We start from the raw sequence: 21,776 nt of genomic DNA on the forward strand, positions 1-21,776 counted from the left end.
CATACAAAAACAATAAAAAAACCTAAAAAGGCCGAAAAAAGCGACACTCTGCTGCTCAGAGCCAAAACCCAGTAGCAAAAGCCTGGCTAACAAGTCCATGTTAAGAGTGAAAACCTTGGCCCATTATATCGTTGCTCTATCAGGGTTTCAGTTAGAGAAGACTGCAAAAAGTGGAGTCGTCGTCGTTTTTACGAGACCTTAAATCACAAAGAAGAAGCAAATCATCAAACGTAAGGGTAGAAAAAGAAGAAGATGTATTAACCTGAAGATTATAGGATATATAACTTAAGATAAATCAAGTTTTTAGTTAAACCGAATAGTATATTAATTTAATTTAATTTATATAAATTTTTAATAATTTAGTTAATATGATGAGATACATTTTAAACTTTCAATGACTAAAAATATTAAACGTTTAGATATGATGAGATACATATTAAACGGTGCTTAAGTTATAATTTAGTTAATAGGATATATAACTTAAGCACCGTTTAGTTTCTGCCTAAAAATGCAAAAATAAAAATAAAGGTCAACAGATTTTAAAAAGTAATTTTTATAAAAATGGAAAGAGACAGTTTTATCCATACCACCGGATCATAATTTCACAATCTTTCGCGCCATCAATAAAACAAAACCCATAGCGAGCGGTGAGCCGAGCCAAGCACCAGTGTGGTTTTGGCGCGAAAAATCCCTCCTCTCTCTCTCCCAGTAATCTCTCCATGGCAAGTTTAGGGTTTCGTCCTCCTCAATTCTCCGAGGTAGCAATCAGCACAAAAAACCTTTCGATTCAATTGATTTTCACTCATTTTATCTAACTTTAAATTCAATCAATTTCAGGATCTCGCTTGGCTTCCTCCTTGGCTCCAACATCCTCAATCAGAATCACCATCACCAGAAGCCGAAGCTAATCAAGAATTCAACGTGAGCAATTAATCATTATTGATATTATTATTTATTTATTTCATCAAAATATTTTAGGTTTTATGTTACGATGCGTAGGGTTTGATTAATAACGGAAAAGATGTGGAGATTTTGTCAATTGAAGAACAAGGTCGAAATTATTATTGTAATAATTTTCATTTGTTCTTGTCATCCGGAGAAGATAATAATACGCAGTATAGCATCACTCCATCGCCGGGCAACGTAAGTCCTTGAGATTGTATAAGTTTTAATTAATCTTTGATTTTTTTGTCAATTTCTTTTCTTGATTTTGATATTTTTAATATAATTTTTTTTTGGAAGCTGATGTGATTTATTTATTTTTGTTGCGATGCAGTTGCTTCATCTTCGTCTGCGTCTTTCGTCAGATAGTGATTTGCATTCTAGCCAGAGCCAGCTTTTATACGGGAATGAAAGATTGCATGATTCTAGTAAAGCCCTGCCCTTGAAGCAAGTTGAAACTTCGGGTGGCGTGGGAGAGGCAATTCAATTGAAAATGGATAGTGTTGGCGGTGGAGTAATTCCATCCTTAACTTCTGCCCCGATATCCATGGAGAATGCTGATCCACGAGATTTTACCAGTAACAGTGACAGTGGGAAGCAGTATGAAGAAAGGAAGGGCCAAAATGCCAGTTGTATGATGCATGATTCGCGTCTAATTTCCATTCCAACAACAGCAGAGAATGCTGGTCCGCAGTCTGCCACGAATTATAAGGACAGAGGATGTCAGCATGAAGAAAAATGCAATTTGATATGCATTAAAGATGCTGATATCAGTGATGCGGTCGAACTCTCTATTTCTGCATCGGAAGCACTGGTTATACATAAATTCGTGAAGACTGGCTCATCTTCAGATGCTTTGACCAAGCAAGCAATTCTTGAAGCTGCACTGCATATTAAACAAGCACGGTTGGAGTCCTCTGAAGATGCCTTTGGCTGCCCATCTGATGAAGCTGATGAGATTGATTTCCTTTCTGATTTAGATGATTCGATTATGGAGGACGCTTATCTAGATGTAGGGCTGTCTTTTAGTGCCCATGGTGATGAGCATCTTCATGACCTGGACGTGTCTCAAGTTGAAGAAACTCCTGTGTTAGAAAATCATCATCTGGAAAAAGGATCTGAACATGTACAGCTTCTGCCTCAGCAAAATAATGCTGATGATGACTCAGATTTGGGTTCGAACCCCTCTGATGCAGCATGTCTTGGCGATCACATTTTAACTCAGCCGGCTGAGAAACTTTCAGAGAGTTCCTCAGGGGCAAAGGTAAAGAACTTCTCCTTCTATCCTTTTCCATCCGAAGAAAAATGGGATATGGAATCATTTTCTACAGTTCATCTACTTTCCCCTTTTCTCTGTCTTTTATTCGTACAGTTTGTATTCACCAAAGATGGAAACTTAGGCTTGGTAGGCCATTGGTGTTAGTACTGTGCCACGTTACTTAAATGTGAATAATTCTCTTTTCCATTTAAAGAATTGATTTTGCAATGGAAAACCCTTCATTTCAGCCTCCAGTGGATGTAAACTCGTTCCATGCTTGCAGTGCAGAAAAAGCTGGTGAGTTAGCCGCCCCTCCCCCCCCTCTTTACCTACTGTTGTTGATAGCTTTTTGTGCTTGAATTTACTCTTCTTTCCACCCTCACAGAAGGAGCCCGTGAAGTACATTATTTAATCGCAGACAGATTCAAGAGCCGATGGTTTGGAGGCTGGGCATTGGAGGTGAGGAATGCATTTATTTTATCCAAGTCCTCTTGAAATCCCTCTGTTATCAGCCATGTTAATTTTGCATCCTTTTCCACTCATGCAAGGAAGGAGATGCTTCTGCAAAGTTGAAGCAGAACAGCCCCAAAAGTATCCCAAAGTTTTTTGTTGGCGAGACAAGCTTTCTCTCTGAATCTGCTGATGTTGCCCCGGATGAGAACTCTTTTGTGCAGAAACATGAAACGAGGTCCAATATAGGTTCACAGTCCAGCATACCTTTTGAAGCTTTACATGATAAACAAGAGGTTATATCGTCAGATTTATCATTGGTGGATCCACTATGTTCTGTTGTTCCTTGTAGTATCTCTCTTGAAAATGCCATTTCCCCATCAGTTCAGAATAATAGAAAGGTTGATGCTGAAAACTGCTTCAACCCCAAAACAGACACTGGGACGGAGAATTTCCAGAAAACCTCTCATCTAAAAGCCGAGCCTGTCTTTATGGACAGCCAAACTGTGCCCATAATTATGGGCCAATGTTCTAATGCTCCGGTTCGAAGGAGGGTTGCCTCACTTAGGACTTATAGCACACTTTCACCGAACTGTGATGCTGTTCTGGAGAGGGAAGGACCTTGCCATAATGGAAGGTACTCATCAGGACATGTCAGAAATCTGCTTGCCTCACATCAGGAAATGGGCTGCATTAGACTGTCTGATCAGAGGAATTCTAAAGGGGTCTTGCCATTCAAGTCTGTGTTTGAGAGCACTGATGGTAGAGATAATGAAGAAAATCAGGACGTGGTGAGGAATCTAGTTGCTGAAATAACTTGTCAGAAGAGAAGTCATGATCAGCCTACAAAAGACAGGACTGAGATGAAAGTTAAGCCTTCAGTACAGAGGAGGTCACCTCTTATTCTAAACCGAAGGACACGCTGCCGTCCACAGGCCTCTGAACTCTTTACTCACAACTTAACTGGAGAAATAAGTCCTGAACAGGCCGTGGGACAAGAAAATATAATTAAGCTTCATCCAAGCAAAAATGCCGAGAAGATAAAATTGAAATGGGAAAACTCCTTTGGTGCTCGTAATCCAGTTAGAAAGCGAGTTTGTTTCTCAGAAGTTGAAGTCGACCTTTATCAAAACAAGGACCTTCGAAAGCCACAAACTCTACATAGAAATGGTTAGATTCTCTTATCAATTACCTGATATACTACTTTCTTCATCTTCTTGAAGTTACTGGTGCATTTTTTTTATTTTTTATTTTTTTTTATTTTTTATGTAGGTTCTACAATTAGAGCTGATAAAAAGAAAAACAATGGCAACACTTGCTCAGAGGTTCAACCTCAAGATGTGAAAAGTAGTTTCACATGTCAAATAAAGGATGCAAAGAGATTGATATTTCATGGTTTAGAGTTCTTGCTCACAGGATTTTCCCATAAGAAGGAAAAAGAGATAATCGAAATAATACAAATATACGGTGGCATGATTGTACTGGATATTCCACCTGTTCCAAATTCAAGATTAAAGCGAGTTTCAAGATCTAATCTGCAGCACCTTCCTGTTGTTATATGTTCAAAAAAGGTGTGCTTTTAACAGCTAAAGTCATCTTTTAACGTTTCCCCCTCCTGTCATTGTCTCTCTTTTTTTTACTATCATCATCTTCCGCTTAGCTTCTCAACTGGAAAGCTTTGACTTACTTGTATATGGAAGTTTCACATCTTTTTTAACCATCTGACAATGATGTGTCTGAAATCGAGAGAAAATAGTGGAAAACCTTACTGCAGTGTAAATTTACGTAATCTATACATCCTTTATTCTTCTTACATTCAACAGTAACATTATTGTAAGTTTATCATATGCAATTTCGCTTACCTTTTATTGTTGTCAGACAAGGAAAACTGATTTTTTCCCGTTTTCATTTTATTCAAAAAAACGAATCGAACATAGCCTTTTGTCTTCCATTTCGTTCTCTTAACTTTCTTTTCTCATCCTTTTGTTTCATCAGAGTTTGGGTTAAGTAGTAGCTCTAACTTTCTAGATTTGATACCATGAGTATTATTATTTTGTAGCTGTTGCATATTTTTGCTGAAGCAGACTACCCATCAACTCTAAAGATAGGGTACCTCCTTTTCTTCCTTTTGCCTTCAATTAACTTTGACACAATCACTTTCACCTTTGGCTAATTATTAAAAAAAACGTATAAAATATTTGAGAAAGATCAATGATTTTCTATAACTGAACTCTACCTGAACTCTTTCTTTGGAATTAGAAAAAACTTATTTAGTATTTTATCAATGCTGGAACTTCTTTTCTTGTCGATGATATAATTATTTCCTCAACATGATCATTTTCATTTCAGCTACAAACCACCAAGTTCTTGTATGGATGTGCTATGAATGCCCTTATTCTAAAATTAAAGTGGCTTACTGATTCGGTTGCAGCAGGTTCTGTTGTATCTCCTGACAAGTAAGTTATGCATTGGTGCTGTATTATGAACCTTCTTGTTATATATGTGGTTCTGAATTTAGTAAGTGAATTTGCTTTTAAGTCTACATACTTTAAGACATTGAATGCAACTTCTGTTACAGATGTTAATCCCTGTTTCAACTGGACAGCTAGTATATTGTTGTGACTGAAGCCATTGATTAAGGGCATAGTTAGTATGAGTGGGTCATAGGCCAAGCAAACATGGTTGCGATTGATTCTTGGTGCCATCATGTCTTTGACATAGGTCTAGGTTAAGCATGGAGAAAGTATGAATGGCATAAAAGGTGAAGGAAACGAGACATGCCTGAAAATCAGTCATACATATTTTATTCCACGAGGCAGTAGCTGAACAAAAACTTTTGCTCTTGAAAACATATTCATGGTTATATTATTAGTCTTCCTTTTCTTTACCTCCTTTCCTTTCCTTTTGGTGCAAAACCTGAGAAATGTCCCATTTATGAATTAGCTTTAGCTTTAGACAGAATTGGTATATCTAAGTTTGCCTGATAGTTTTGAAGGGACCTTCATTGAGAGCCATGGCAAACTTTTTTCTTATTCATGTAACTGCTGCAAATTTGATATGTGATCACCCTTTTGTGTACTTAAGTATAGATCTGTGTCTCTGTAGTGCATGATCTTTTTTCTGTATTGGTTTAGAAGAATTTATGCAGGGTTTTGACGGGTTTAGACTGTAAATTTTTTCAATTTATCATGCACATTTGTATGCATAATTAGATTGAAATCTGTAAATCAGAGTTTTTTGAAATTTAAATTGCTGGAACTTGTATGAATAATTAAATAGAGAATTGGTGCCTATCTATTTCTAGAGAATAGAGATACCATTTTTGGAGGGCCTTAGCTCATGACGTTCCTCAATACGACCCCTCTCTTTGGAATAATTAAAATTTTGCTTTTTAATTTCAGTGTATCTGATTTTAAGCTTGGCGACTTCGCCTCATTTTTTTTTTGTTTCTATTGGTTTCATGATTTGTGATTGATCTTTTTCAGATACATGATCATATCAAATCAGGCTTATTTGAAGTGTACAAGAATAGGGAAGTCAGTTTGCTGCAATCATCGGAAACATATTTTTGATAGAGTGGGGATTGTGCTTCATGGGAAGCATAGATTTTGCACCAAATTGACAGTAATAGTGAAGGTAAGTATTATCTTGATGTCAAGGAACTATTTCTCATCCAAATTTTGATAATCTTTACAGCAAATTTCAATTACTTCATGCATTCTAATCACCTTTGAATTATCTGAGATGTAGTCTTCCACGGATGTCTCATTCTATTATTCATTCAAAGCTCTGTTCAAGTGCAAATAGTGATTGGGGGTTTGTGCAAAGCAATCAACATGTATCAATAAAACTATAAATGTGCTTGATGATGGGAAAAAAGTTGAGTAATAGTCTAGCTAGTTATTGAAATTCACAAGCTGTCCTCTCGAATTTCACCAAAGAAATGATTTAATTAGCTTTAAGATCAATGTAGTGAAGAACTTGATGGAAGAATATTTGAAATCCTCTTGGGGATTTAGACTCGTGCCATCAAAATTTGCTAAATATACGGTTTATTTTTGAGATGATACAAGCATACCATGCAAATGCAAATGTAGAGACATTCAAGTTTATATGTGAGATACAGAAAAACATATTGTCGAATCACACAACTTCAATGCACATTCATCATTCCAGTTACTCAATGTCTGTCCCCAATGCTGGCTTAAGAAATGTCTCCTCTAGTACACTATCTTTCTATTATACAAAGTGTTCGTTCTCTTTCTTCTTCTTCTTTTTTTGTTGTTAATTTCATCCGTTCTTATGGTGCATTGACACGGTGAATTATAGTCGCAATGGACCTGTTTTTCTTTGTTTGTGCTTCGTAGCATGCACATGGACAGGTGTTCAAAACCCTTCAAAGTTTAGTGGAGAGTCTCGACTCTGAAAAGATATCCATGGGGGCTATTGTCACTGAGAATGAGACCCGGGAATTACGTCACTTGAGATACTGTGCTTCAGAAAGGAAAATACCCATGATGGTAGGCACTCTTCTCTTTTACCTTTTTCCCCCTTTCTGATTCCTTATTTTGTTGATAAATAGAATCCCTAGACCACTTGGAAATTATCAGAGGCTTCCAGGGTGCCCCAAACCTATTTTTCCTGCACTTGAATATGCTCAAATGTTATGGTTTTCCCCACAACTTTCAGTTTTCAGTTGAAGTTGGTAACTTTTGCAGCCAGCTAGCTGGATCGCAAAGAGCTTGCATCTAGGGAAGCTTCTTCCTTTCATAGAGGATGAGGCCACTCCTTCGGTGATTGAGGTACCAAAATGCACAACTTCTATGGATTGGAGTCAAGAGATTTGAGATTTCCACTTCATATCCACATGAGGTAAATGTTTAAAAATTGCGATAGCTTCGCCTTTTTTGTGCCTATTATTTATATTCTTCTTCCAGTGCCTATTTTGAATCATTTCTAGTATTCCTTTTTTTACTTCTCTTTGCTGTAGGTCTATTTTCAAATGGAACATATCAGGCACATTACCACCCTCCCCCACTCAGCTAAGTTCAGACTGGATAGCAAAGCAGATTCGGGGACAAGTTCATCGACTATTGCCTACCTTGTGAATTTAGTGGGTCATATCTCTACCCTAAAGTAGAAATTACAATAGTTAAGGAAAAGGGATTACAAACTTAAAATCAACGAAAATTCTGTCAAGATTTGGGTTGATTCTAGGTGGGTTCTCCCATCACTCTCTTCTTTTAAAATAAATGGAAAACCAAAATGCTGAGCAAGCAATGCACTTGAGAACATAAATAGAGGTGTCTATGTCTGAGCATTTCCTACTATTGAGCATAAAAAGAGTGTTAAACTATCTTCCATTTTGTTTCCTTCCAAATGATTTAATACAGAAAATCTCCAAACAGGCAAGGAAAAGTTTTAATTTTCGTTGCTTCTTTCTAGTGCGAAAATTATATGCCTTGTTCTTTGTATGATTTCAAACTTGAAGGTTCCTGACATTGTTTTCCTCTTCCCTGTTTCAAATTGCAGCAAACTTCACTCTAAGACCCGAAGCTTTGAAGTGAGATTACTACTTCCTGAAGTGTTCTAGCATTGATGACTCCATTCCCTATCATTAGCCTGGTTGCTCAACCAAGGCTCTGCGCTGCAGATTAAGAATGATATCCTTGAATGGTAATCTATTGCAGCTGTTGTAGAGTATAATTAATTAAAAAATTTATAAACAATCCAATAATCAAAATTGGATAATGTGTAGACAGCTAAACCATCAGTATAGTATAATGTCTCTCAAATCATCACACGTGGACAACGTATGGACATTACTTTGTATTAGGAAGTCACTTGTACGTGCAAGTTCTACGTATGGACATTACTTTAACATAAAAGCCTAAATTATTGTGCTAGGGTTTAATTTTATGTACATAAACTTAAAATGAATATGAATTGAAAATGCAAAATATATAACATGTACACCTTTGAAGATTCTTTTGATATTTTTCCATTTAACGTTCAGGATATGAAATGATATAATTAAGATTTTATAAATATTTAATAGTTTGAGTATGCATGTTTGGATGGGTATTGTAGGTGTAATATAAAATAAATTTTAAGTGAATTTAACTTTGTAATTTCAAGTATTGTCTGCATTTAATTGGTTGAGATTGCTGAGAAAATGTAATTGAATTTGGCTTTGCAATATTTTCACTAATTGAATCTCACGTTGATTGTAATTTTTCAACTTTATTGGGGGAATTGAAGAAAAGATAAATTTCCTTAGGTTGCAAACAGAAGGGCCTGGTTGATATTAAGCATAGAGAAATCAATCGATAGAGATTAAATTTTCAGAAAAAAATTTGACGTGATATCAAGTGGTTTTCAGGGAACAGTCTCGTGCTGAAACTTTCAACGGATACGGTACTGAAGTTTGGTCTGCTTGGTGGCAAGCTTGTTCTAATCCAGGAATTGACTTAAAGTCTAATCCGGGGTTGAATTTGCTTTTGAATATAGCTGGATTTAGACGGTGTCTGTAAATCAGTTTTAATTTGCTTTTTTAAATATATATTAAAAAAATTAATTTTTTAGTGTTTTTAAATCATTTTAATTTATTAATGTAAAAAATAAATTAAAAAATATATATATCATTTTGATGTTTTTCCAAACATAAAATACTTTTAAAAAAATATCTACTATCTCCATAAACACCTTCTAACTCAATTAAACTTGCATGATTTATAACTTAATTTATGACTCGGTTAATCCAATCAAATTTATGTGACATGTGGCCAAGTTGACTCTATTTTTTTTTTAATTCAAAATGATACTATTTTATTTTATTTTTAATAAATTTTATTCAAACATTGTTATTTCATTTTAAAATAAACAAACGACATTGTTTTAGAATATGTTTGGGTTAACCACCAACCCAAGAATTAACCCAATTAATCCAGGACTAATCCATCCGGATTATTAAAATATGATAATTATAGTAAAAATTGTCGAAATATCAATACATAATCTCATGAAATGGTGACAGGTTCAGCCACGAATCCAGCTTTGAGATTTGAAATTGATGGCCATATATAGATTTTCTAATTTTCGACAAGGCTACCATGCAAAATAAATGTGGAAACAAACAACCAATGAATATGTGGGCCCTTATGACCACAAAGATTGATTATCTCCCAAAAATCTTAAGGATTTTCTTGTAAGATAAAAAAACGTTACTTTACGGTGGACTTGCTTTAGCTGATACAAGACGTCTATTATATGATTGGAAAAAGCCAAATGACTGTTTTTAAAAAGTAAACTTAACTTAATCAAGCAAATATTGACATGACGTCGTACAGATTTAGTGGTTGTGGTATATAGTATTTTTTTGATTTTTTTAATTTAAAAATATATTAAAATATTTTTTTTTAATTTTTAATATTAATGCATCACCATCATTAAAAAAAACATTAAAAAATATAAATTAAATATTTTTTTAAACCAAATACACAAATGCAAAACAAACAATTTCTTATATGTCTAGTCTACTAGTGCTTAATAAGATCAGAATCTTGCCCAAAATAGATTTGAAAGTAATTTTTTTTTATTTCCCAGTTATTTTTAGGTTACTTTCTTAATTAGCTTTCAAAATTTTATTTGGTTTGAGTCTTATTAGGTAAATTAACATTATTAATATTTAAACAATCTAATATGTTATTTTTTTTTAAAAAATAGATAATATTATTAATATTTAAAATTTATTAAATCAAAATTTTATTTATAGCTTAATTATCTATAATTTTAAAACTTGAAAACTTTTATTTTCTTTCCTTTCATTATATATTATGTGATTAGCTAATTAATGAATCAGCATTTAGAATCTAAGTTCAGTCAACAAGACATTTGGTGAAGAAAATGGCAAGCAGCAACAATGTCGTATGGCAACTCTAATTTAAAATAAAATTGAAATTAAAATTAAAATTCAAAACATAACTGTTTTCATGTTACTTTTCAAATTATGTGCACAACATGATTGAGAGTAAAGAAAGGATGAAAAGTAGATAATTAATGATATTATTATCTAATCAATTTCTACTTTTTAAATTTATAATGAACATTAAAAAATAGCAATATGTTTCAAAAACATTTAATGTGTATAATATTACTATATAAAATAAAACTTATTCAATGTATGCAATCAATATCATTGATTTTCAATTAAATATTTGATTTTTTTTAACATAATCCAACACTTAATAAAGTATAATAATATATCTTGATAGATGTCCCAAGTATACTCTTTAGCCATTTTCTATTTTATTTGGCATGTTTATGATATTATTATTATTATTATTATTAGAAGAAGAAGAAGAAGGATCACACAGCAACAAAGAAGATCCAATCAACGTAGTCTTATTACAATTTCAAGTGGACAAGATTAATTATTTTTGTTCCAGATCTGAAGCACATCATTGTCCACTGATCAAGATCCCACTCACAAACAAACACAAACACGAAACACAGACAATGCATTCAAGTACTACTGTCTACAAACCAGTCTTGAACTTCAAACCAGAACCAGCCAGCTTTTGTTCCATGATTTTGTTCAATCGATCCACCATCTCAGGGGTTAGGTAATTGGTCCAATCCCCCACTTCACCTCTTCTAAAGAGAATCTTGTTCTCAAGGTTTCCGAGAGACCTACCAGTCTTGTTGATCTCTTTGTCCTTCAAATTACTGAAGCTACACAACTTTGATATTCCTTCTACAACCCCATCTGCCTCTTCTTCCAAGGAAAAAGGACAGCCCAGGAACTCAGCTAACCTTTTCATCTGAGAATTAATGTCTTCTTTCATGTCCTCATACGTGAGAAACAGAACCTCCTCTGGTCTCTCTAAGCTCTCTCTCCAATACCCTAATACGTGGTCAAAAAAGGGACCGAATCCTCCATGTCCATTGCAAAAACTATCAAAAGCCTCCTCCAAAAGAAGCGGTCCAAGTCCCTCAGGTCTTGTTTTTGAGAGGAAATGCCACGAGGAGATAAAGTTGTCAAAAGGATTCCTGCAAAGATAAACAATTCGACAGCCTGAGTTCTTGATGGAATCCGATATTGATGGATATGGCACATGAGTAGCAAACATTCTAGGGGATGGAAAGGTAGACAGGTCAGGAAGTTGGTTATTTGCGTAAAGCCCAAACTCAAAGAAAGGCACAAGATCATGAGGGTTGACAGAGTTCAAAGGGCTACACGAGGGTGTATATTTAGCACGATTCATAATGGAAAATGCCAAGGCTTTCAACCATGTTGTGCCTGATTTAGGCATGGTGACTAGTATAGTATCTGTTTTCTGTGCTATGAAGTGCTTTTGAAATGCAATGACAGCAGGAATCTGCTTTTCAGGACACCAAAAGCCTTGGTATCGATACACATAACCCGATCGCCATGACTTTTCTTTGGGAAGGGATGACAGGAGGTCAGCAATCTCATCGGTTTCTGCAAGATTGTTGTTTCCGGTGATCATTTGGGTGTCTTCCATGATGTGCACCGTGTACTAAATTAGCTATCCCTAACAGCTTGTCTTTCTTTTGCCGCATTGCTCTCTATTTATAATGACATGGATTAATTATGTACTGGGATCCCCCACGGTTTTTTAAGCGACAAGATCCCTTTTTTCAATGTTAATTTGCACAGAAATATTAAGTTTTATCCTTGATCTTTCTGTTTTTGTTTTAAAAACAACCTAAAATTCTTTTTTGTTGTTGTTGTTGTTGTAAAACTGTTATTTAATTCAATTTCAAAATAATTAACGATGCATCGGTTGCGCGAGAACATGCAAGCCAAAACAAATAATTATAGATTCCCGGCCCGAGATCGTCTGACAGCCATTTGCTTTGTGATTTTTGGGAGTCGGGAAAAAATTAATTTGATGCGATGATAAAATTTTTGTTTTTATACAATGAGAGAAATGGCACATCCAAGTTCCAATCATCTAACAGGTGGTAAGGTCATAAGTGCATGCAGAATACTTCATTTTCTGCCAGCTTCAAGTTGACCATTGGGCCCTTAAACATGAAAAGAACTTTTCTATCAATCCTTTTGTAATTCAAAGAAAATGATGTAATTAACTATAAGATCAATGCAATGAAGAACTTGATGCAAGAATATTTGAAATCCTATTGGGGATTTAGACTCATGCTGCTCAAAATCTGCTAAATATACGGTTTATTTTTTAGATGATATTTTGCATGGTATGCTTATAAACATGTAAAATATCACTTTTGATATATTTAAGGATTTTTATATGTTTAAGTAAAAAGAAATTTTTTAAAAAAATTAATAATATTTTAAATAAAGATGTTCTGAAAATATATATATAGCACATGATCATAAAAATTATAAACTTGAAACTTGAAGAATTTATAAGGTATTTATAACTCATGAGTTTTTATTTTTTATCCTGATAATATTATTAAAAGATAAATATCTCTTACATAAATTTTAAAGAAATAAAAATATAATAGATACCTAAAATTACAGAGAAAACAGAATTTAAAATATATTAGCCTTGGTAACTACAGGTCTGAGTTTTTCCTAGGCTGAGTTAATTCATCACGTGTTAATTTATGCAAATGCAATCCAGTGGTTTTTGTAATGCATTCCTTAATTTGACATAATTTTTGGCTCAGGAATCAGAATAATTATTGGTTGATGTCGGCAGCTGGAGTTTACTAATGTTAAGGCCCAGCTAAGCGGTGATCATAGCAGCCGATTAATCACATAATTAATCCTAATTAACGTGTTTAGGTTAATAAAAAAATTGGATGCCATTATGTATACGAATATTTAAGGTTCATAAACAATGGTATTAATTCTGGGCCATGATTTGCTGAATATCTTGTTAAGTGCGCTGTCTTTATATAGAGTAGTAGAAGGAAGCGTGACCAGATTGTTCAACGATCGTTTCTCATTCTGGACCATATTTCTTTCACATTTTAGAATATTGTTTTTTAAAATGTTTTAAATTAATATTTTTACTAATTAAATATCACGTTGATTATATTTTTTCTGTCTTATTTTTCAACTTTATTGGGGGGAATTGAACTAAAGATAAATTTCCTAAGAACTTTCTTGTAAGATAAAAAAATCTTACTTTAGCGTGGACTTGCTTAGCTGATACAAGACGACTATTATATATGATTCGAAAAGTCAAATGAGTGTTTTTAAAAAGTAAACCTAAATTTTGATTCAATTATTGAATCAAGCAATCTGAAATCTTGATATGACGCTATACAGATTTAGCTAGTTTTGTGGTATATAGTTTTTTTTTTTATTTAAAAATATATTAAAATATTTTTTTTATTTTTAATATTAATACATCACAATTAAAAAAAAAATTAAATATTTTTTTAAGCCAAATACACTCGAATACAAAACAAGCAATCTTCTTGTTTCTTATATATCCAGTCTACTAGTGCTCAATAATTAAGATCAGGGTTGTGCTCAAATTAGATTTAAAAGTAAATTTTTCTTTATTTCATAGTTATTTTTAGGTTCCTTTCTCAATTAGGTTCAAAAACTTTATTTGATTTGAGTTTTATTAATTAAACTAACATTAGTAATATTTAAACAGTTTTATAAGTTATTTTTTCAAAATAGATAATATTATTAATATTTAAAATTTATTAAATCAAAATTTTCTTTATAGTTTATCTATTAATATTATTATTATTATTATTTTCTTTTCATTATACATTATGTGATTAGCTAATTACTGAATCAGCATTTAGAATCTAAGTTCAGGCAACAAGATATTTGGTGAAGAAATTAGCAAGCAGCAACAATGTCGTATAGCAACTCAAATCTAGAATACAATTTAAAACGTAATTGTTTTCAACATGATTGAGAGTTAAAAAAAAAGGATGAAAAGTAGATAATTAGTGACATTATTATGAAATAAATTTCGACTTTTCTTTTTTTTTAATCACAAAATTTATGATGAACAATTTAAAATAGCAAAATGTTGACTTATATATATAATATTCCTACATAAAAATAAGACTTATTTAATGTATGTAATCAATATAATTGATTTTCAATTAAATATTTTATTTTTATCTATTCTTTAACACAATCCAATACCTTATAAAGTATAATAAATATATCTAGGTAGTGCTTAAGAGATATCCTAAGTATAATAAATATATATATCTATAATAAATATATGATATTATAGAAAAAGAAAAAAGAAGGATCACGCAGGAACAAAGAAAGATACAGATACAATAAACGTAGTCTTATTACAATTTACAGTGGACAATATTAATTATTTTTTTTCCAGATCGGAAGCACATCATTGTCCACTGATCAAGATCCCACTCACAAACGAACACAAACACGAAACACAGACAATGCATTCAAGAACTAATGTCTACAAACCAGTCTTGAACTTCAAACCAGAACCAGCCAGCTTTTGTTCCATGATTTTGTTCAAACGATCCACCATCTCAGGAGAAAGGTAATTGACCCAATCCCCTACTTCACCTCTTCTAAAGAGAGTCTTGTTCTCAAAGTGTGGGATAGACTTACCAGTCTTGTTGATCTCTTTGTCCTTCATATTGCTGAAGCTACACAACTTTGATATTCCTTCCACAACCCCATCTGCCTCTTCTTCCAAGGAAAAAGGACAGCCCAGGAACTCAGCTAACCTTTTCATCTGAGAATTAATGTCTTCTTTCATGTCCTCATACGTGAGAAACAGAACCTCCTCTGGTCTCTCTAAGCTTTCTCTCCAATACCCTAATACGTGGTCAAAAAAGGGACCGAATCCTCCAAGTCCATTGCAAAAACTATCGAAACAATCCTCCATAGATAATGGCCCAAGACTTTCATGTCTTGCTTTGGAGGCGAAATGCCACAAGGAGATAAAGTTGTCAAATGGATTCCTGCAAAGACAAACAATTCGACAGCCGGAGTTCTTGATGGAATCCGGTAGTGATGGATATGGCACATGAGTAGCAAACATTCTAGGGGATGGAAAGGTAGACAGGTCAGGAAGTTGGTTATTTGCGTAAAGCCTAAACTCAAAGAAAGGTACAAGATCATGAGGGTTGACAGAGTTCAAGGGGCTACACGAGGGTGTATATTTTGCACGATTCATAATGGAAAATGCCAAGGCTTTCAACCATGTTGTGCCTGATTTAGGCATGGTGACTAGTATAGTATCTGTTTTCTGTGCTATGAAGTGCTTTTGAAATGCAATGACAGCAGGAATCTGCTTTTCAGGACACCAAAAGCCTTGGTATCGATACAGATAACCTAATCGCCATGACTTTTCTTTGGGAAGGGATGACAGGAGGTCAGCAATCTCATCGGTTTCTGCAAGACTATTGTTGTTTCCGGTGATCATTTGGGTGTCTTCCATGATATTGTGCACCCTCACTAAATTAGTTATCCCTAACAACTTGTCTTTCTTTACTGCATGCCTCTCTATTTATAATGACATGGATTAATGTACCTGCGATCTTCCACGTTTGTACTTTTATATGTTGATATGCTTTTATATGTTTTGTAGAAACCAGATCAAAGGAATAACAATCTTAAAACAATTTATTGTGCTTGATATATATATATGTGCGTGTATGATCGGGATAATAATTAATGGTGAAAGAATATTTGTTAAGTGCTTTTATAAAAGTTATAATAAAGTACGAGATTCGTTTTGACGATATGTTTGACTATTTTTTCAGAAATATCAAGTTAGAATAGGAACAAAAGTTGATCCAATTTCCCTTTTTAGAAATCAAATCATCTTTGAGTCGCCAGGTTTCGAAGCATCGCGACCAAATCAGATTCGTTAGTGTAATTTATTTTTAATTTGATATTAAATGTGCCAACTTGCCATGCTTTTAAATAAATTCCCGAGCAAATTTATGTCTTAAACAAGACTCGGCTTTTGAAAATAATTTTAAGGATATCTAATAAATCAATTTAATATATTGAAAGCATAAATTTAATATGTTAAAATTCGAATTCAAGAAGTCAAATAAAAAGAACTGGAATTTTAAATATGAAGATTTTATAGCTTATAATTAATCTTAGAAAACAATATTATAGGCATAGCTAAATTACAAAAACACTTTAGGCGTTTGAGCATTGTAACGAGTCGGTGGCATGAGTGAATGCAAACATAAATGAGCAAAGCCCTCAGTCCTGACAGTCCGATGGGAACAGGTAACCAGAAACTAGAAACTAGAAACCACTCACTACATTAATGCAAGCAACCAAATCAAATTCGTTAGCTTTAGAATATTATACATTCTCTCACTTTTGGTAGTTGAGTTTTTTTTCTCATTGATTGAATTTTTTTATGGCTAAATTGATGGCCAATTATCAAATAAAAATAGGAAAAACATAGGATTAAAAATGAAGAAAATAGAGAAAATATATGGAAATTTTAAATTTGCTTGAAAAGCTTAGGTTGGTCTTTCTATTTTCTATTTCTAAATTTTCAATCCTTTAGTTTTAAAAATTCAATTTTCTTTCAAAACTTTATTGTTTTTATTTTTCGGTCCTAATTTAAGAGAGAAAAGAAATAGTTATCGGATTTTGATTTAAGAGAGCGAAAGTCTTGATTGATATCTATTCTAGTTAGGGGTGAGTAAAAAAACTGATAAACTGATTAAACCGGAAAAAATTAACAAAAAAAATCAAACAAAAAAATTAATTAAACCGATTATAATATTTAGAAAAGCTTTCGGTTCAGTTTTGTAATGTTGATATCGATAAACCCGAACCAAACCGAACTGGTTCCTATTAAAAAAAAAAAACTATAAATGAAAAGAAAATACTTTCTATTCTAACCTAAACCCAGGAACCCTAACAGTCGCCCCCTCCCCCTTAAAAACACAAACACACCACCTAGTCTTTATTCTTCAATTTGTATATCCAGATCTAGCATTTCAGCAACACCTCCAAACCTCAGCATTGATCAACAATAGTCCATCTAAGCGGTTTTTTTCAGTTCTTTATAATAAAATTTCTTTCTCTGTTATTTTGTAATTGTGAATGTGATTTATTAATTGTTTTTTTATTCGTAACTTGACAATGCTACAGAAACAGCAAAATTATCTTTTTATTTATGCTCCGATTCAATAAATATTCCTGGGTGGGTGTGGATGCCACCTTACTGCCCTGTATGTGGGCATAGAAAAGGAAAAGCACTGCATGTGCAAGTCATGCCTGTCGAGCAAGAACCAGTTAAAACTTTATCAGCTTTAGCTGCCAAAGGCTGCAGGTATATCAGCAACTTTTGCAGTGAATTATATATAAGTGGCATGTTGCGTCATCCAAGTCTCTTTTGAACGGGCTAGGAACGCAGACTCACACACATGACTGACCTGCTGAGTTTTTTTTTTCTTTATATTTTAAACTTTAGTCCATTCAAATAGAATGACTAAAGAATAATATGATTTTTTATTGCATGTTATTGAAATTTTATTTTTTAAAATGAAATTATATTTTTAAAATGAAATCATATTTTTTATATGATATCTGTAAGCTTTTTTTTTTTTTTACAATCCTTCATTATTTTTTTAAAATTTTATTTGATTGCTATATTTTTTTGTTTATTTTTTATTCAATACCATTTTGATCTTTTATTTTTTTTCCTTAAAATTTTATATCATTAGCAGATGTTTTTTTTTTTTTTTTTGCATTCCTCTGACTCCCAGTAAAAAAAAAAATTGACTCGTCATAAAAAACATTTCTTACTCCTAAAAAAAATACATTATTGATGGCTACTTTGAGCCGAATTTGTCATTATATAAACCCTTTAAATTTTTTTTCCAAATTTGTCATTTTTAATTCAAATTGCCATCTTTTTTAAAGATCACATAATCATTTTATATTCAACCAAATATGATTGTTATTAGAAAAGAGACCCAATCGGTTCTTGTTGTCAAAGTCCACATAAATCTTGAGTTTTGCGGACTTTTGTGTGGTTTGAATTGGGAGAATTCACGAGTAAAAAAATTACTTCCACCCATATGCATGAATCTAAGACGTGACAATGTTATTATTGATTTTCTTACCTAATTTTGTCAAGCATGATGAATGTAAGTCATCAGTTATCGGTGCAATTCTTTTACCTTTTTTATATTAAGGTTACAGATCAGTTCACCCACACGCCTCTGTTCATCAATTTTTTATTTTTATTTTTTAATATATATAAAAAATCAATGATGAATGAGTTTTTTTTTTTTTTTGTATGGTAAAGTTTTTGAATTGAGTACTGGAATGATGATGTCTTATATTTTATAAAATAAATTAAAAAATAAAAGAATTAAAAAATAAAATGGTTAAGATTAGATTGAGAAGTTGATCTTTATTTGAAAAAAATGAGAAATAGATGCTCAAGTAAATATTTGATCATGCGATGCAAATAACTTTTTTATTTTTTTTATTTAATTTCATGACAATAAAAATGGATATTCATAAAAAAGATAATGATTTAAATTATGGAAAAATATGTTTTTTCAATCAAAATTCTCTTTTCTTATTCATGTATTTTTTTTTTGTTTTAAAAAACACATTTTTTTTATTAGAAGTGTGGTTCATTGAGTAAGAAACTAGGGTAATTAAAAATAAAATTCATATTTTGTTTAACGACCGTTTCTCATTCTGGACCATATTTTTTTCACATTTTAGAATATGTTTTAAAAAATATAGATTATTGATTCCTGCGGTCGTCTGACAGCCATTTGCTTTGTGATTTTTTGGGAGTCGGGAAAAAATTAATTTGACGCGATGATAAAAATTTTGAATTTATAGGATAAGAGAAATGCCACATCCAAGTTCCAGTCATCTAACAGGTGGTAAGGTCATCAGTGCATGCAGAATACTTCATTTTCTGCCGGCTTCAAGTTGACCCCATTTCTTCTCGGCCCTTAAACAGGAAAACAACTTTTCTTTTTTAAAGGTGGCATAACCCAATTTTTAAATAAAATAATAAAAATTAAATGGGGTTAAAATAACACAAAATTTGAAATTTGGGGATGTAATTATAAAATTTGAGAGTTAATTGATCAATTTTGAAAGAATTAAAAGTTAAAGATTTAATTAAGAGTCAAATTGAACAATCCAGAAATTAAAGACTGTTTTGTAAACAGTATTATAATTTAGGGATTTAATTGAAATTAATCCAAAAGGGCAAAATTAAAAGAATTAATTAAGGATCAAATTGAACAATCCAGGAATTAAGGACTGTTTTGTAAACAATGTTATAATTTAGGGATTTAATTGAAATTAATCCAAAGGGGAAAAATTAAAAGGAATTTTTAATTGCTTAGAGGTCCAATTGCCGAATTTCCAAAGTTCAGGGGTCAAAATGAAAATGTTCATTGCTGCTTGAAACGTCGTCGTTGCTGGTGGAACAGCCGTGTTCGTCTTCTCCATCCCGATTCAACAGGCTGAAAATCTGCAACGGATTCGATCCAATCGAGGACCACGTCTCTCGCCCACGATCTCGTTCGTGGAAGATAACAGTCCTGCAAAGGCAGGACTGGTTAGAGGCAATCAGCTGGGGAGTCTATAAAAGGGAGAAGAAAACCTAGAACACAGGGGGAGAAAAATAAACCCAGAAACCAGAGGAGGAACGGAGAAAAAAAAGCAGAGCAAAAACAGAGCATAAACTAAAAAAAAAACTTACACGGAGAGAAGGAGAGAGGAAGAGAGTAGCAGAGACAGAGAGGAGAATTATCCCTGCAATTATCTTAGTCCCTGCAGAAAAAAAAGGGCAATCCGGAATCAGTAAAAAATTCAGAGAAAACAGACATACCCATTACTTTCTCAGCTTCTTCATCTCAAGAATTGAGAAATCAAAAGAAGGGAAGACAGTGGCCACAACGACAGAATGAGGAATAAAAATACCGGTTTAAATTTATATTATTCATTAAATTTTATTTTTATTTAGCATAAAAATAAAAAATTATGCATGTGTAAAAATAAATTTATTTTATTTATTTATTCACTGACGCCAAAGTCAGGAATAAAAAATACTGATTTAAATTTATCTTTTTTTTATAGCTACGTAATATTTACCAACGCCAGAGTTGGAAGTATCCGTAGTTAAATATTCACTGGCGCCAGAGTCAGGAATATTACACGCAAACCATCATAACATAAACTAACAAAATGTTAGCAATTTATGACAAGACCAGCAATGCAGCCTGCCTCAGGCAGGACGTTTAAGGGGTAATAATATCTTCCCTTTTACGTAACCAGTCCCGAACTATAGAATCTTTGTTGACCAATTAGGGTTCCTAGTGACCATAATACTAGGTGACGACTCCTTAAACAAGACCGTTCCCCATCAAAGAACAAGATATCAGAAATTCATTCTTTCCATAAAATTTTATTTTTAAGGCCGTCGCGATGTCGAGTGCGACAATAAGTGTTTTATTTTTCAATTGGAATATAATGTTTTAGTTTTAGAATATTTTGACTTGTCATTTCAAGATTGTATTTTATATATATATATATATATATATATATATATATATATATATATATGTATATATATATATTTAAATTCAAGATAAATTAATTATAAATTATGCAATACAACACATAATATCAAACAAATATAATTTCAAATTTTAAAATATTTCTAAATAGTTAAAATTAAATAGATCTTTAACTTAAAATAATTCAATTTAAACCAAATATCAAAATATTATAAAAGTAAAATGTTTTAACATAAATATTTTAAATATAAAGTTAGGTCAATGTTATCAAGGTTAATGAAATCTAAAACATCCCTTGTTTTACTCAAATTCTTACAAAGTATAAATATGAAAAAAAACAACATGAATATAAACCATATATATTAGTGATAAATCTTTTTTTAAAATATTAATATCATTGTTAATGAAAATAGTAATAATAATTTTCAATATTATTATTAATATCATTTTTATTGAAAATAGTAATGAAAAAGAGCTTTTTATACTTTGGTGGTTTAATTAATTAAATTCATCCGAGTTCAATTTGATTCAATGACTTTTCAAGACCGGAACGGAACATGTGAAATGAAACCGGAACATTCTAGCCGAAAAATCCGGAATGGACCGAGATTTG

At 32.5% G+C, this 21,776-nt stretch overlaps 2 protein-coding genes across 6 annotated transcripts; one reads left to right on the forward strand and one right to left on the reverse strand.

Annotated features, from left to right (window-relative positions):
- The first annotated feature begins 591 nt into the window (after window positions 1-591).
- LOC7460263 (uncharacterized) lies at window positions 592-8,635 on the forward strand. 5 transcript variants are annotated; one of them, XM_024596463.2, is made up of 14 exons: window positions 592-758; window positions 838-921; window positions 1,000-1,143; window positions 1,277-2,206; window positions 2,449-2,497; window positions 2,586-2,659; window positions 2,749-3,820; window positions 3,923-4,221; window positions 5,000-5,106; window positions 6,136-6,286; window positions 7,018-7,170; window positions 7,369-7,522; window positions 7,611-7,867; window positions 8,183-8,635. In XM_024596463.2, the coding sequence occupies exons 1-12, from the start codon at window positions 720-722 to the stop codon at window positions 7,495-7,497; spliced, it is 3,231 nt and encodes a 1,076-aa protein (XP_024452231.2). In that variant the 5' UTR covers window positions 592-719; the 3' UTR covers window positions 7,498-7,522; window positions 7,611-7,867; window positions 8,183-8,635. The 5 variants fall into 5 exon arrangements, with proteins under 5 accessions (XP_024452231.2, XP_024452228.2, XP_024452230.2 ...); XM_024596460.2 differs by having other exon boundaries at window positions 7,641-7,867; XM_024596462.2 differs by having other exon boundaries at window positions 7,641-7,767.
- Window positions 8,636-11,032: 2,397 nt separating this feature from the next.
- LOC7460262 (cytosolic sulfotransferase 15) lies at window positions 11,033-16,233 on the reverse strand. Its single transcript, XM_052451772.1, has 2 exons — window positions 15,997-16,233; window positions 11,033-12,114 (listed from the first exon to the last, which is right to left on the reverse strand). Exons 1-2 carry the CDS (start codon window positions 16,060-16,062, stop codon window positions 11,188-11,190), a joined length of 993 nt encoding a protein of 330 aa, XP_052307732.1. The 5' UTR covers window positions 16,063-16,233; the 3' UTR covers window positions 11,033-11,187.
- Window positions 16,234-21,776: the final 5,543 nt, after the last annotated feature.

The sequence above is a fragment of the Populus trichocarpa genome, chromosome 3 (genome assembly GCF_000002775.5).
Source record: "Populus trichocarpa isolate Nisqually-1 chromosome 3, P.trichocarpa_v4.1, whole genome shotgun sequence".
NCBI classification, from domain to species: domain Eukaryota; kingdom Viridiplantae; phylum Streptophyta; class Magnoliopsida; order Malpighiales; family Salicaceae; genus Populus; species Populus trichocarpa.